Source organism: Pimephales promelas, chromosome 2, assembly GCF_988280905.1.
Source record: "Pimephales promelas chromosome 2, fPimPro1.hap1.1, whole genome shotgun sequence".
NCBI lineage: Eukaryota > Metazoa > Chordata > Actinopteri > Cypriniformes > Leuciscidae > Pimephales > Pimephales promelas.
In genome coordinates, this window is record NC_142770.1 from 32,377,716 (window position 1) to 32,394,411 (window position 16,696).

Consider the following 16,696-nt stretch of genomic DNA (forward strand, 5'->3'; position numbering starts at 1 on the left):
TGATGGGATGTCTACATCTCTTTCAAAGAATGCTTGTAAATCAGGGTAGATGTTATCAGGCTGACTTACTACTTCCACATCAGTTTTTTCTGCATCTTTGTTGCGGTTCAATTTCTTGGTCAATGCGGAAACTCTAGCCCGTAGCTCTTTGTTCTCTTTCTCTAGCTCTGACTTTTGCTCAGACTGTTGTGAAGCTAGTGCTAAACCAAACTCTCTATGGCAACAGATTATGCCTTTCATGTTTTTCTTTCTGATACATGCTCCTAGTACTTTTTTACAGTCATCTACCGACCAATTCTTGTCTGGATGAATCTCATATTTCTGTGTTAGTTCTTTCCTAACTTTTTCAGTAACTATTAGGTTCATTTGTTCTCCTAACAGTGCTTTGAATTCGCTATCTGACCACAATGGAGCGGCAAGGCCACTTTTCTCAGTTGTAGGAACCAACCTAGCATTTTTCCTAACCATTTTGTGAGTTTCTTTCTTTTTTACACACAAAACCTAAACTTTCTCTGATCAAACAGAGGCTACACTTGTTTACACAGATCGACTGTTAAACCTTCTTTGGCAGACCAAAGGATATCCACAATATTACTAGCACTTTATGCTAATCTTCCCTGCCTGTACAGAGGATCAAACTTTCATCTCTAAAGTAAATTTTTAGAGGGTAACACCAAACAAAAAAAAACAACACAAACTATTAGCATGTTACGCTAATCTTCCCTGAAAGAAAATGGAAAGGATCTTTCACCTTCCAAAACTTTTTAGAGGATGACCAAAAATGACTAGCAAAAAAATGCTAATCCTTCTCTGTGAACAGAGGTTATCACCAAATATTAACACGTAATGTTAATCTTCCCTAAGTTTAGAGGATACCTTCTCTAGCAACGTAGAGGCACTATTCCGTTGAACAAAACTTCCCTGACTCATTCAGAGGATTTCTTACAACTTCCCTGACTTATTCAGAGGATCCCAAAAATATTAACATTTAATGTCAATCTTCCCTGCCTGACAACAGAGGATATCTATCATCTTTAAAAGACCACTTTTAAAGGATAACTTTAGTTAATCAAACACTACAGCTGCCTGATAACTCTTTCTCTGACGGCACAGAGGCACAACTTTGGTACTGGTCTGGTTCTTTGAATAGAGTGAAACTCACCGAATCGTTGCTTGTATGAAAAGATTCAGTCTGGAACTCAGTCAGAAAAGTTCTTTTTGTTCTTGTTCTGGAACTCAGTTCACTTTGTTGATCTTGTTCTGGAACTCAGGTAAGATTTCTCTGTTGAAATCTTTTGTTGCTTGAAGTTTTGGATTCAGGTAAGATTTCTCTATCCGGGTCACGGCACCATCTGTAGTGAAGTTTTTCTTCTTCCACGCAACAGACCAGGAGACTCTTGAGGTATCTTACACGCAGAAGTTCTTTATTGCGTAGCTGTAGTCATCTCAAAGATAGTCTAACTAAGGGAAAATATTCTCTTACAATTTATACATTTAGAGGGGAGGAGTTTACATTGCGGGGGGAGAAACTGAAACAAAGCATGCAAATGAATATGATTCAACAGGCACCTCAGTTCATCAGCATAGCAGTTTTCTGTGCCTTGAGATGCTAATCTGGAGGAGTTACATTGAGGAGGAGTCTCTTGAAACAAAGCAAATGTAAATGATTCAGCAGATTACCAGAGACGCTAATCTAATCAGTCTGACCAGCGTGGTCACACTTTTACCATTACAAAAGCAAAGCTGAATCTTGAACTTAATGGCCAGGAAGCGCATAAAGACAAAAGCTAATGTGTGACACCTGGAATGCTTGGCTTAATCTTATTGGCCTCAAAATGGTAAACACTGTATACATTTTACAGTTGAAAATACTGTTAAACCTTAATGAAACATTGAATAAATTTCTATTTCTTCAGTCTGCAAATACAGTCTTGTTTATAAAACAATTCTCAGTGAAATGAAGCGAACAGACGGACAATGTTTTACCCTCATCAGCTGGAGTGGAACGTCATTAAACATAAAGTTTATCCATGCAGTCCTATTGGAATCCAGAGGAAGCTTATGCAGTGACTGTCTTCTTCCACAACCAGGCAATGCGCAATATTTTGTATTGCTCGCTCGGTAGCACGATCCAGTTTTCATCACGAGGTAGGAATCTATATTAATTAGCTATACGTCTAATGCGCGAATCGGTGGGCGGGGCTAAACCGACCGTGTTGATCTTCTTCTGCGGGGGGTGGTGTTTTATCCTCTTGTCTTTTACTTTAAAAAAAAAAAACCTTGCCGCTTTCTTCCAGGAAGTGTACGACGAGTTTTTGGGGACGTGGACGGCACCTTTTACCCTTTACCCGGCACCTCCCTCACCACCCTTGATGGCGGGGCGGCTAAGCGATACACGCGCATCCCGCCAGTGGAACGGGCTGTTGCTATGCAACTGTGCCCTAACTCCACTTGTCATGGAGAACCGTGTCTCCATTCCCGGGCATGTAAGTACTCGTCGGATTTTTCCCTGAGGTTAAGCTGCCTCTGCCGTGCACACCATGGCGTTGCTGCAGGTCCATCAGGCCAAATTGTCTGACCTGTACGAGGATGGTGACGATCCCCAAGTTCTTTAGGAACTTTGTATCGCGACAGACCTCGCGCTTCGTGCAACGAAGGTGACCGCGCTGTTGGTGGGTCATGCGATGTCCACGCTGGTGGTCCAGGAACGCCATCTCCGGCTGTGTCGGAGCCTGTGTCTGACTCCGGTTTCTCAACTCCTCGGTGTCCCAGACCGGCCTCTTTGGCGACGCAGTCGAGAACTTCGCCCAGCAGTTCTCGGCTGTTCAACAACAGACGGCGGCCATCAAACATATCCTGCCGCGGCGGCCAGCTGCTGCCTCCACCCCAATGCCTGCGGCACCTCAGTGTGCTCGTCGCCGAGGGTGTCCTCCTGCGTGTGCCCCTGCTCCTGCGCCGCAGCCTCCACGTAAGTGGCGCCAAGCAGGGCGTCCCGCCCGTCCAGGCCCCCGCCAAGAAGGGCGACAAAGCCAGAAGTAAGCAGCCCTAGGACGGTTGACCCAGAGATGGAAGAGACTGCTCTTCAGGAGACGATGACCGCATCGCTCTCTCCCCCGGAAGAGGGCCAGGTGGAAAATCCTTTGTTTCATTTCGTTTGTGTTCCACTGCTGGCCTTGCAACCAGCGGTACCCAAATTTTCAGTAAAAGAGCAGTTTCTACCATCTCTGGGTCCGAAGAGGAGTGTCAAGAACACATCCAGGATTTTTAACCGTTCTTTCCTGAATGCAAACTTTTGTATTGGGACAGTACTTGGGCCGCGACTGATGACGTTTTACAAGTCCACAAGAACACAAGTACAGACAAGAAGGCATATTGAGAAACGGCCCTAGTGTGCAACAGCTGCTAGTTAAATACTCACGCTGCAAGGCTGCACAGCTGATGCAAATGATTGCACGCCAATGTGCATTGGTTTGTTTTAGTTTCACTCGAAGTAGGTTGGTCAGTCATGACCTATGTCTCCGTTCCCTCCCTCAGGGAATGAGAGTTACCATATTTAACCAAAATGTTTCTCAAGCCAGTTTTCTCTGTGGTGAAATTTCTCACTTCTCCTGCTTAAAAGCCAGAAAGATCTTAATTTCACACTCTGTATTCATTCTGAAAATCATGATCTAGTGAGATTTTGCCCCTCTGCTCGTGAGATTTATCTTTTCTTATGAGTTTGCTTTAGGACTGAGTGTGGCTCTAGTTTATTTAACATTTCTATTTATTGGTGTATTTAAATGTTAAAAGAAAATAAAATGTGCATCTAAATAACTAACTAAAGCTTGTCTTTAGAACAATAATTAAATGAAACTGAATTGACTGTTCTGCAGATTTTTGAGTCCTGCTGCAGAGAAAGCCTGTCAGTATGTGAATAGAGTTGTGGGTGTAAACCTAAGAGACACACGAGTGAATCAGATCGCTGCTCTACTGCAGGATAAACACTGTCAACTCAACAAACTGACGTGAGTATTGCTCATTTATTTATAATATTACTTTACTTTATTACTAATGTTGGCTGATGATAATATTTCCTCACTCGTTTGAGTCAGAGCAGTTTTTCCTCAGCGTCACACAAAGCCACAAAACTGAAGTAAAAAAAAATTAAACAGCCAATTAAAAACATAATTAACTTGAATATCAAATTCATTATACTTGAAATCAAATTAAAATATTTGACAAAGACAGACATTTTGATCATTTGTCAATAATTATTTCAGTTTCTGTAGAGGCAGAACAAAACTGTTCATAACTGCTTTCAAATCAACGTTTGTATTTCACAAAAAGTAAAATGTCTAATTTTGATGCTGCATATAACAACTATACATATATATAGCATATAACATATATAACAACAGCTTGTAACAACTGAACAAGTGCATTTTAAAAGACTGTGATCAGTATCTGCCTGTAATAAGATGAAAAGGAAAAGGAATAAGAAAACCCATTCTTAAACATGAGCATCAGGTTAAATGTTGCAATGAATGATCCACACTACAAATGGAAATGCAGAAATGTTATGCTTATTGTTCACAAAACACAATCACTTATTCCAAACAGGAATGAGAAATGATTCAATGATTATTTTGCATAGATGTTACATTTCTATCAAATGCCAGTGCAATCCTTCAGTGTCCAGAGACATATGAGCAATATGTATGAGCATCAAATATCAGTTTCAGCAACTTGTTTATTTCCTAAATTAATCTAATTAAATTAATGCACCTTGATTCATTTTAAAAATATAACCCTATATAAGACACTCACAATAACGAGGGAGAGATGCGGAAGAACTTATATAAAAGATCTAATAGTAATATTTTTATATATTAGTCAGTGATTGTATTGCCGTCCGAATCCACATCTCTAAGTTTATCAGAAGAGATTCAATTCACTGTTTAAATGCTTTTTTGATCACTGCCGAGCACCGTACGTACACTTTTATTACTGAATGCTGGAAAGTATTTAAAAGAACAATATTTCACCGCAGCTCCACCTCAGCGAACAAAGATGGGAAAGAGAAGATTGCATGTAAACATTTGAAATGATGATATGATGTATGATACAATTTTAAAATATGTAGGCTAGGCTATTATAGTCTATTATAGTTTGGATTATTTTTTATAATATCCCATAAGTCCTAATAAACTCCACTATTTCTGAAGTGCTTCTTTTATAAAGAATAGCTCTTTCTCGCATAATGCAGAGAAGCAGCAGCTGCACGAGTGAATAACTGATTCTGGATCTGTCTATCAGCAGATTCAGCAGCATCGCCATACACAGCACCGGCTAACATCTCCGTCATCAATAAAACTGTCAGTCAAACAGATACGCAGGCATAATGTGTCAGTTCAGTTGTTTGTTCAACAACTGTTTCAAACCAATTTGGCAAAAAAACTAAAACATAACTATTTAAAACCATATAATTATATACCACTATAACAAAAGCAGGTGTGGAGAGTGTGTGCATCTTTCCATGGAGTAAATGTCTCCCGTGTTGGCCCAAGGATTGAGATTGGTACGTTATGTCACCGTCAGAGCAGAAGGTGGTGGGTAAGCACCAAAGAGCCACTTGTAGACCCCATTAAATCAGCTTTAGTTTTATTCAGGTTTTTTATTTTTCTGTTTTCATTTTTCTATATTCTGTTTTTTTTTTTCATTTACATTTTTGTGGACTCCCATTTTAATGGTTAAATTAAATGTAAGTAATCACAAAACAATGTCTAATTAATTGAAATCACGAAACTTATATTATATAATTGAACAATCATTTATCATACTGACTGACATGAACCAATTTCTAAACAAATGCGACTTAGTCCAGTGCGACTTGTGTATGTTTTTTTTTTCTTCATGAAGCATTTTTTTAGTTTAAATAATGTAGTTTTGAAACTAAATGCTGCTGTAGCTCTTCAATAAGATGATCATCATAGATGTGAACTATTGTTATTTCTTCAGTCTGTGTGGATGCAGTATTACAGAGGAACAGAGTCTCATCCTGACTTCAGCTCTGAAATCAAACCCGTCACACTTGAGAGAGCTGGACCTGAGCTGGAATAATCTAGGAAACTCAGGAGTGAAGCACTTATGTGCTGTACTGAAGGATTCACCTGTAAAACTGGAGAGATTGAGGTCAGTCACATTCACATACAAGAATCAAAATGCTTAAAATCATTTCAACTGTTTAAACTAGAACACATTAACGTTATATTTGTACAAACATTTTCACCTTAGTATTTTGTGATCTGGTGAAATAAAGATGAAGATCTCTCGTCCTCTTTCTGTTTTATTTGCTGATGAAGATGATGTGACTTTATAGAATAAAGAGTCTCTTATTTTCTTCATTCTCAATCTCTCTCTGCTAATGTAGGTTAAGATCCTGTGATATGACAGATGAAGGTTGTTCTGATGTGACTTCAGCTCTGAAATCAAACCCGTCACACCTGAGAGAGCTGGACCTGAGTGAGAATAATCTAGGAGACTCTGGAGTGAAAAACCTCAGTGATCTACTGATGAACCCACAATTCAAGCTGGAGAAACTACAGTTAGTGTCATTATACTATACAGCAATTACAGTGTGACTGAAGTTTATTTATTTGAAGACAGCAGGGCTTATGTTTCATTGGTTATAGCAGTGCACTTTCTGGGTTTCCCTATTGCTCACATGTTTAACGTGTTGTTGTTTTAGTTAGTAACTGTTTAATTTCCATGCTGCTATTTATCCTACTACTAATTAATGCCTATTGCACTTTCTTTTTTTGGCAAAAAGAAAGAAAGAAAACTAGAATAAAATAAAATTAACTCACTGTCATGTCTGGGTGACGACTGTCATGTCAGGGTGACGACTAGGTAGAGCCTGTTTTGAAGACTCCCATTAATTATCACATGTGAAGAGAACAAGTCTTTTTTAGGCAGATAGTGCAATTCATTTTATACCAGCAGGCCTAATAATCATACGAGAAACTAACTAATCATACCGCCAGCTTGATCATTCGATCTCCATTAAAACTCACAATATCACCCTACTTTATAGATTTTCAGGAAAAACCAACCTGTGGCCACCAGGTTGCCTTTCCTTTTCTATAAACAAATACTCTTTGAAGTATATTTTAATTTGTAAGCTTGCAGCTAATATCTAGGCAGTTAAGGGACTTGAAGTATGAGCAAGAGTCAGTAAACAATGAAAATGAATATAATGAATTTAATAAGGCAGAGCTACTTATGCGTTTACTAACGTTACAGGAATAAATGTATTTACAAACAATAAACACAAACAACAACGAGGGGAGTCTGGAAATGGAAATACGAGTAAGAGTGTAAAAGCGAGAGGGAGAGAGAGAGAGAGAGAGAGAGAGCATTGGGAAAATCACCTAGACAGCGTAACCCTTCTGAATCAACACGAAAAAACATCATCTTAATGCTTCTTAAAGCTCGATAAAGAGGTATACTTGCAAAGTATTCTGGGGTTCTCTGTGTGGCTGCATTTCTTGAATAGCCTTTTTTGGACGCGTGCGAGCGGATGTCCTTTGTGTGGGAGCGCGTCACGTGGGGTTTGGCGCGCGCTTGTTGAACAAGGTTAGAAAGTCTTTGTGGAGACACCGAAAGGGCCTGAAGATCTCTGACTCTTTTTAAAGAAGAAATGGCTAAGAGAAAAATAGTCTTCACAGTGAGAAATTTTTCTGAGATCGAATCTAAAGGCTCAAAAGGTGCCCCAGAAAGGCCTTCTAGTACTATGGCCAAATCCCAAGCCGGCATCCTTGTGCGAATAGCAGGCCTCAGACTCAGAGTGCCACGAAGGAAACGAATAATCAGGGGTCTCGACCCAAAGATAAACCTCCCACCGGAACGTGAAACGCCGCTATGGCCGGCACATTTAAGGTGGAGGGGGATAATCCTGACGAGAAACGTTCTTGTAGGAACTCCAGTACCGCGTTTACTGAGCAGTTAACCGGGTCCCACTGACGCTGATGACACCAAGAAGTAAATAATCTCCATTTTAAAATGTAAAGTTTCCTAGTAGCGGGAGCTCTGGAGCTAAGAATGGTCTCAACAACCTCTGTTGAAGGACCACTCTCTATGAATTGGGCTCCCTCAGAGGCCAAACCCATAGTTTCCAAATCTCTGGCTTGGGGTGAAATATTGTGCCCCCTGCCTGAGACACAAGGTCTCTCCTGATCGGGATCTCCAAGGGAGGTCCGTCGAGGAGATTAATCAGATCCGCAAACCAAATTCGACTCGGCCAGCATGGTGCTACTAGCAGCAGTCTTAATCCGCACTGGCGGACTCGCTCCAGAACTCCTGGGAGCAGAGCAACAGGGAGAAATGCGTACAAACGTAGCCTCGGCCATTTCTGAACAATTGCATCTGGCTAAGTGGAGTCTCCAGTCCCCTGGCCTCGGCTCCTGCCTCGACAGGATGTCTGCTCCTATATTCTGGACCCCCGGACTATACACTGCCCTCAGAGAGAATATTTTCCCCAGGGACCATCGTGATCATATGAAGTGGGTTTCCCCTTGGGGAGAACCGTCTGATCCTGAGCCACCACTGCAAAGGTCTAATATATACAGCAGGCCAAAGGGTATCACATTGGACGCCGCTGCCATGAGGCCTAACTGTTTCTCAAACTGTTTCACAGTGAGTGACTGGCCTAGCTTCAGCTCTTTCGTGGCTACTAGGATAGCAGCTACATGAGCGGGCGATAGAACTTCTCGCATCATGACTGAATCCCATACCACACTAAGTAAAGTGGTTCTCTGCACTGGAAAAAGTACACTTTTCTTGGCATTGAGCCTCAACCCTAACATTTGTCAAGTCAAGTCAAGTCACATTTATTTATATAGCGCTTTTCACAATACAGATTGTATCAAAGCAGCTTCACAGTGATAACATGAAAGTAGCACAACACAGATCAACAACATTGCTAAACACTAAATAACCCCAACTGAGCAAGCTCAAAGCAAGCCAAAAGCAAGGCGACAGTGGCAAGGAACCAAACTCCATCAGATTGGATGGAGAAAAAACCTTGGGAGAACCCAGGCTCAGTCGGGGGCCAGTTCTCCTCTGGCTTACATTCATATTGTTTAAATATAAATATTAAATATAAATATTGTTTATGAATCAAACGGCACCATAACATATCGCAGGCGTTGAGTCGTCTCTTCACAGGCGTTGAGTCGTGTCATCACAGGCGTTGGGGCATCCGAAATCCCCGTGAGAGGCTGGACACTTTGTATATGTGTGAGGACGACATCTCGATGCTGAACTGCTAACTGCTCTGACAGTGTTGGTACAGTGACAACACTAACTACCACAAAAACTACCAGCTTAAGTCATGTGAATTTAAAACATTATCAGTAATAGCAGTCAGTAATAAAATAAGAACAAATAATCAAATTACAAATAACACAAATAAATGCAATATAACAAAGAAAGGCTACAAATGAAATAGTAGTAGTTTTCAAGTGCAATTTTCAGGTACAGAAATTTGAATTGAATAATGTTTTATTAGTGAAGTTCTGGAAGAGCACGTTCAGATAATTAAACCTAATTAAAGTCCCCGTGAACCGGAAGTTACAAACGATTTTTCTCCAGTGCTGTGACGTATTTCCAAGTGAAACGGAATATTGAACAGAGGGCAGGGTTTTACTCTAGCGCTCCTCCTCTCCATCTCTCGCTCATAGCAAACTAACGGTTTGAGGGGAGTGGTTAAGCGTTTCCCCACCCAAACTGTGAAACCTACGTCATCAGAAAAAGAAACCGTTCCAGACCGGAAGTAACTTTTCAGATTTTGATTAAAGATTACCAAGGTAAAACATTTTTTAAATATATTTTTACTTGCACGGATTAATTGTTCACCACAAGACTAGTAATATGCGCTAACAAAGTAAATAGGTTCAATTTTGATTTCACGGGGACTTTAAACACGTGGAGCACATTCAGGTAATCAAGCCTAATTAGACAAGAGTGGAGCACACTGTTAATCAACCCAATCAACGAGTTAAGAGGTATACAACAAACTTACCTCAGTTCATTGACAGTTTAACAGCATCCCTCCACCACCCAATCTCCTCACTTCTTGTCCTAATACTGTTAAAAAAAACAGGGGGAGCACTCTGGGTTTGGGCAAAAATCTGAGCTCAGAGCCCTCCCCCGGACAGCAAGCTAAATATGCATGAAATAAAGTTATCAAATGTGAAATAACACTGCATATTCATTACTGTATAAATTAAATTTACACTTTTTGTAAAGTTATAAGGTAGTCTATTTAGTCAAGAGCAGTAATAATTTCCCATTAGAATAAACGTTCACTTGAGATATAACCCACTTTGTTTACTAGAGGATACTCGCCAAGACGGGCGTTTTTGCATAATTTTGTGTGAATTTGTCCATACAAGCACAAGACGTGAAAGAGAATTTAGTTCATTATTCGCGCGCAGTCTGAGATGCTGCTTTTTGGGGCGCGCACTTTGGATGTTTTTGTTCATGAAACTTCTTGACCCCCAAACATCCTGTAATAATGTAGAGAACCACTCGTTATACATAAACCAGGTAACATTTCACGTTTTACTCACATATATGATTTAGTATCTCTCTCTCATCAGTGAAAGTTAATAATAAGCTACATACCTCGGTTTACTTTCTTTGCCATTGACGTCCGACTAAACTACAACGAAAAGGGGTGCGCTGGATAAGCTTGCGCACCACAGCTATATAGGCCTTACTATATTTCCTTTAATATTCCACTAATTAGATACATTTACTTCATAGACAGCCTTCTTTATTATCGCATTACACTTTCTGTTGTCAGTGTTTCTTCGTCTGGACACACACTGTACACACACTAACTGGTATCGGTTGCTGGTATCAGAGCATTTTTATAAGTACGAGTACATGAGCTCAGTATCGGTTCATCCCTGATCTCTCTTCCTCTGTCTGCTTTATTTGCTGATGAAGATGATGTGACTTTACAGAATAAAGAGTTTTCTTCTGTCTTATTTTCTTCATTCTCTCTCTCTGCTAATGTAGGTTAAGATACTGTTATATGACAGATGAAGGTTGTTCTGATGTGTCTTCAGCTCTGACATCAAACCCGTCACACCTGAGAGAGCTGGACCTGAGCGGGAATGAACTAGGAGACTCTGGAGTGAAAAACCTCTGTGATCTACTGATGAACCCACAATTCAAGCTGGAGAAACTACAGTTAGTGTCATTATACTGTACAGCAATTACAGTGTGACTGAAGTTTATTTATTTGAAGACAGCAGGGCCTATGTTTCATTGGTTATAGCAGTGCACTTTCTGGGTTTCCCTTTTGTTCACATGTTTGTGTTTTTTTATTTAGTTTGTATTTAGTTTAATTTACTTCTCAGGGAACAAGGGTTACAGTCGTAACCCAATGACGTTCCCTTTCGATGGAACTCAAACTGCATCAAATGACACTTTGGGGAACAACGCGCCCTGCCTGCCCTAGTGTGAAGCTGCTCACAGGCAAACTTAGGACGAGAGCACAAAAGAGCCGTGTGTCGACGGAATGTCCAGACTATAAAACCTAATAAAGGTATGGGGAGTGGCCCATCCAGCTGCATCGCAGACCTCCTGTGAAGGCTTACCGCGCACCTGGTAGGCCATGGAAATCACATGGACAATCCAGTTGCTGATGGTCTGCTTAGAAGCGGGAAGCCCCTTCTTGGGAGACCCGAAACATACGAGCAACTGGTCCACCTTCCGCCATGAAGAGGACCTCTGAATATAAATTCTCAGTGCTCTGTCAGGGCAGAGCAGGTGAAGTCTCTCTTCATTCGCAGTCACGTGAGATGGAGTATGAAACGCCTGCAGAACCATAGGCCGTGCCGCACTGGACGGAACCTTAAGCAGATAGCCGGGCCTAGGGTGAAGGGTGGCCTTAATGTAGCCTGGAGCAAAATCCAGGCACTCGTTAGATATGGAGAGTGCCTGAAGATCTCCCACCCTCCTCAGAGAAGTGACGGCCAACGGAAAAGCGACCTTCAGCGACAGGTTTTTGGCCTCAGCTGACTCTAATGGTTCAAAGGGGGCCTCAGCCAACACTTCAAGAACCACTGCCAGGTCCCATGTGGGAACCCTGGTACGAGCCGCAGGTTTCATCCTCCAAGCCCCACGGAGGAAACGTATGACCAACTGATGTCTGAGTATGGCCTGAGTATGGTCTCCACTACTCCAGCTGATAGGCCGTCTTCTAGGTACTATGCTCCCTCAGGGGCCAGACCCACAGTTTCCATAGCTCTGGCCATGGGTGAAATATTGAACCATACTTGGGCCGGCCACAACAGGGATACCAACAGTAGACTGATCCCGTCGTAACGGACCCTCTCTAGAACTCCCGGGAGCAGAGCTGGAGGGGTGAGGGAAAACCACAGTGGACAGTGTCTGCTCCCTGATTTTGACTCCCCGGGATGTATGTTGCTCTCAGAGACAACAGTTTCCCCTGGGACAACAGAAGGATCTGATGCGCCAGTCTGCATAGAGGGCGAGACCTCAGTCCCCCCTGATAATTTATATAGGCCACTACCGACATATTATCTGACTTTACAAGGAAGTGGTAACCTCTGAGGTCCAGCAGGAAGCTCCTCAGAGCCCGGGAGACCGCCAACATTTCCAGACAGTTTATGTGCCAGGAGGAATGATGGTCCTGCCATAAGCCTGTCGTAAAGCAGCCGTCCATGACCGCGCCCCAGCCCGTGAGGGAGGCGTCTGTCGAAACGGTTTTCCGGCGACATGATGCTCCCAACACTGGAACTTGGGACAGAAACCAATCTTTCTTCCACATAGATAGGGAACGAAGGTATCTGCGCATAACCCTGATCGTGCGGAATGGGTTTCCCCTCGTGGAGAATCCCTTGGTTTTCAACCACCACTGAAGGGCCCTCATGTGCAGCAGGCCGAGTGGAATGATGTTGGACGCTGCTGCCATGACCCCCAACATTTTCTGGAAATGCTTGACGGTGATGGCCTGGCCTAGCTTTATCCCGGCCACTGTGGCCAGGATGGACTCAATTCGCGTGGGAGACAATCGTGCTCGCATCGTGCCCGAATCTCACACCACTCCCAGGAACGTAGTTCTCTGAGTACACTCTTCTTCGTGTTGAGTCTCAACCCCAGCTTTTGGACGTGGGCGACAACAACATCTCGATGCTGAACCGCCTGCTCTTGTGACTGAGCCAGAATCAGCCAGTCGTCTATATAGTTGAGCACCCTGATGCCCTGGAGCCTCAGAGGTGCTAGAGCTGCATCCATACATTTGACAAATGTGCGGGGGGAGAGAGCTAGGCCAAACGGAAGAACCCGATATTAGTACGCTTTGCCCCCGAAAGCGAACCTCAGGAACTTTGTGTGAGATGGAAGGATGGATATATGGAAGTATGCATCTTTTAGATCTATTGTGACAAACCAATCCTTTGGTTGAATTTGACTCACGATCATGGGAATAGTGAGCATCTTGAACCTGAATCTCCTCAGAGAGCGGTTCAGGTGCCTGAGATCTATTAACGGACGCAACCCCTCATCCTTCTTGGGAACTATAAAGTAGCAGCTGTAAAAACCCAGACTCCCTGTCTAGTGGAGGAATACGTTCTATAGCCTCTTTTGCCAGCAGGTCCAGTACCCGACCCTGCACTGGGTCGACTACAGTCCAGACCACCCCGTTGAATCTTGGTGGGTGGAAACCGAACTGGAGCCTGTACCCATTCTGAATGGTGCGCAGGGCCCATGGGGAAATATACGTGACATTTTTCCATGCATCGAAATATTTTACCAAGGGAACTAGGCTCTCGAGCCTGGCTTCAGGTATTAATCGAGATTCGTTCTCGACCCACTGAAGTGGATTTCCGGCAGGGCTGAACCGAAAACGATTCTCGTTTGGCGGATGCGATTGCTGCCTGGCTGCAAGCCTTTGGGGCGGACAGTGCAGCCTGCATTCGCTGGAAACCGATTTGTCCCGAAACGTGTTTAACGGCTGGAGAGCAACATCGATTTCCTGCGGGCTCCGCAAAAGAAACAGCCTCGGTCGCTCCACCACGGGTGGGGCCGCCCGCAGAGAACCAAGACTAGGGCTAGGACCAAGGCTAGGACCTCTTTGAGGAAGCCTTCTTAGCCTGCAGGACGACCCTCAGGTCGCCCTGTTTAGGCTGAGGCTTCGCCTGAGAGTGCTGCCTATGCCCCCAAGCTCCTTGAGGAGAGGCTCTAGAAACGTCACTCTTTCACCAAACAATACTGTTTTTACGAGACTGTAATAATATTAATATTACTATTTTTTATATTATTACAATCTACACGCAGCCTTGGCAAACGTGAGAATCGAGCCATAACAATTAGGGGTGTAACGATTCACTCGTTTTCTCGATGCATCGATTATAAATCCTGGCGATGCATATGCATCGATCCTGAAACATGTATTTTGAATCGTGAATCGTTTATTTACGTGAATAATCGACTTAAAAGCCTAAGAATCGAATTAATCACGATTTTATAGCGATTCAGTGGTTTAAAATATATAAACACAACCTTAAAGTGTTCCTGGTACAAGCCGCCTCACGCATTGGCCGTCATACGACATCCGCATTTGATTGGTTTCAGGCGCTCACACACCCCTGATTTCTCACGCTGAAGCTCGGTCGGTCAAATTCCTGAAAGATGAGTTTTTCTTTCTACCTGTTGAGCTACTCATGTCGTGATCAGCTTGTATTACCGCAAATTTAAAATCTCCCGGAATCTAGAGCGAGCGTGCATACGAGACAGAGGATGTGCTCCAAACCGCTAATCGCGCGTTCACACACGGCTGCACGCAGAGAGGGAAAGTGAGCGAGAGACCACCTTGCGTGTACGGAGAGTCCATGTAATGAATGAATGAAAGCGTTTTATTTCATAGTGCCCACGCAATGGCATGGCAGCTTTATCAATGGCTTGAGCGGTTTGCCTCAAAACTATTGCTTTCTCGACAGAGAGCTCAGCTGGAGATCGAGCTCAAACATGGACTGCTCAAAAATCTGTAGTTAACGTTATGAAAGCATGAGAGCTATGGGACCGAGCGCGAGCAAAATCCAGTGAAAAGATGATAACGAGTGCACTGAGAGGACGCGAAATGAAACTAATGAAAACGTCTCCATTAATTTGTGCATGTAGTCATTTAATGCAATACTTTTAAAGCCTTTTTCAAAATATTTGCTACTTGCAAATGCTAATTTGTAGGCCATTGAATTTTTTTTTATAATAATATATTCATTAAAATTAAAAACAAACATGAGCTAACATTAACAATGGACAAAATCCCCACTATCTGATCCCCGAAGGCCGCTGTAGGCTAATTAAAAACCCAGACAAAGATGGGTGAAGCATTGAAATAATACTATAATGCATATAAAAAATTAAGAATCTAATTAATCGAATCGAATTTGGATGTGAATCGCATCGAATCGAATCTTTCTGAATTTGCACAAATCGTTCATGAATCGAATCGAAAACCTATGAATCGTGAATCGAATCGATTCGCTGTCTACCCAAAGATTCACAGCCCTAATAACAATATATTTGGCTTTCATCCTTCGAGAAGAAAGTCAACAGGTGTGAGGCTGAAATATCCAGCTTACGCGTCGAGATAATTCTCAATGAACACTGCCAGCACCCTGAGCAGACTGTGAATGCCTCGCACAAAACAAAATTATTACCCAGATTGGGTCCTCCTGTTATTTTAGACTCATAATCTATACTTGAAAAAGTAGTGTCCGCTCAATTGTGCTCTTTTTTGCAAGAAAATGATATCTATGAAAAATTCCAGTCAGGATTCAGACCGCATCATAGTACAGAAACTGCGCTAGTTAAAATTACAAATGATTTACTTTTAGCTTCTGACCAAGGCTGTATCTCAATACTAGTCCTACTTGATCTTAGCACTGCGTTCGACACTATAGATCATATAATACTCTTGGATCGACTACAAAACTTCACTGGTGTCCAGGGACAGGCATTAAGCTGGTTTAGATCGTACTTATCGGACCGTTCTCATTTTGTCTGTTTAAATGGGAAAAAATCAAAGATAACGTCAGTAGACTATGGAGTACCGCAAGGATCGGTTTTAGGCCCTCTGCTATTCTCAATATATATGCTGCCACTTGGTAATATTATAAGAAAACATGGAATTAATTTCCACTGTTACGCTGACGACACTCAATTATATATTTCATCACGACCAGATGAAAACACTAACTCATCTAAAATGACAGAGTGTCTCAAAGATATAAAATGCTGGATGACGCGTAATTTCCTGCTATTAAATTCAGATAAAACGGAGGTATTACTTATTGGTCCAAAAAACTACTCACAAAACCTCTCACAATACAACTTTAATATAGACGGATGTCCTGTTACTTTATCCAATACAGTAAAAGACCTGGGTGTTATACTAGACCGCAACTTGTCTTTCGAAGATCATATTTCATATGTTACAAGAACAGCCTTTTTCCACCTTAGAAACATTGCTAAGCTACGTAACATGCTATCTGTTTCTGATGCAAAAAAATTAGTTCATGCATTCATGACCTCAAGACTAGATTACTGTAATGCTTTATTAGCCGGTTGTCCTGCATCCTCAATAAACAAGCTACAGTTAGTACAAAATGCAGCTGCT

General features: G+C 42.3%; 2 protein-coding genes across 3 annotated transcripts in view; one reads left to right on the forward strand and one right to left on the reverse strand.

Annotated features, from left to right (window-relative positions):
• The window catches only part of LOC148997204 (ribonuclease inhibitor-like), a 361,305-nt gene that overhangs the window by 197,091 nt on the left and 147,518 nt on the right, over nt 1-16,696 (reverse strand). The window lies entirely within an intron of this gene.
• The window catches only part of LOC148997206 (uncharacterized), a 47,186-nt gene that overhangs the window by 28,370 nt on the left and 2,120 nt on the right, over nt 1-16,696 (forward strand). Inside the window, exons 2-4 of one of the 2 annotated variants that reach the window (XM_089122037.1) lie at nt 5,998-6,171; nt 6,410-6,583; nt 11,065-11,275. In XM_089122037.1, the coding sequence (XP_088978163.1) occupies nt 5,998-6,171; nt 6,410-6,583; nt 11,065-11,275 (559 nt within the window). Of the gene's footprint in view, nt 1-5,997; nt 6,172-6,409; nt 6,584-11,064; nt 11,276-16,696 lie in introns of those variants that run through there. The other variant, XM_089122026.1, reaches the window with a different exon arrangement.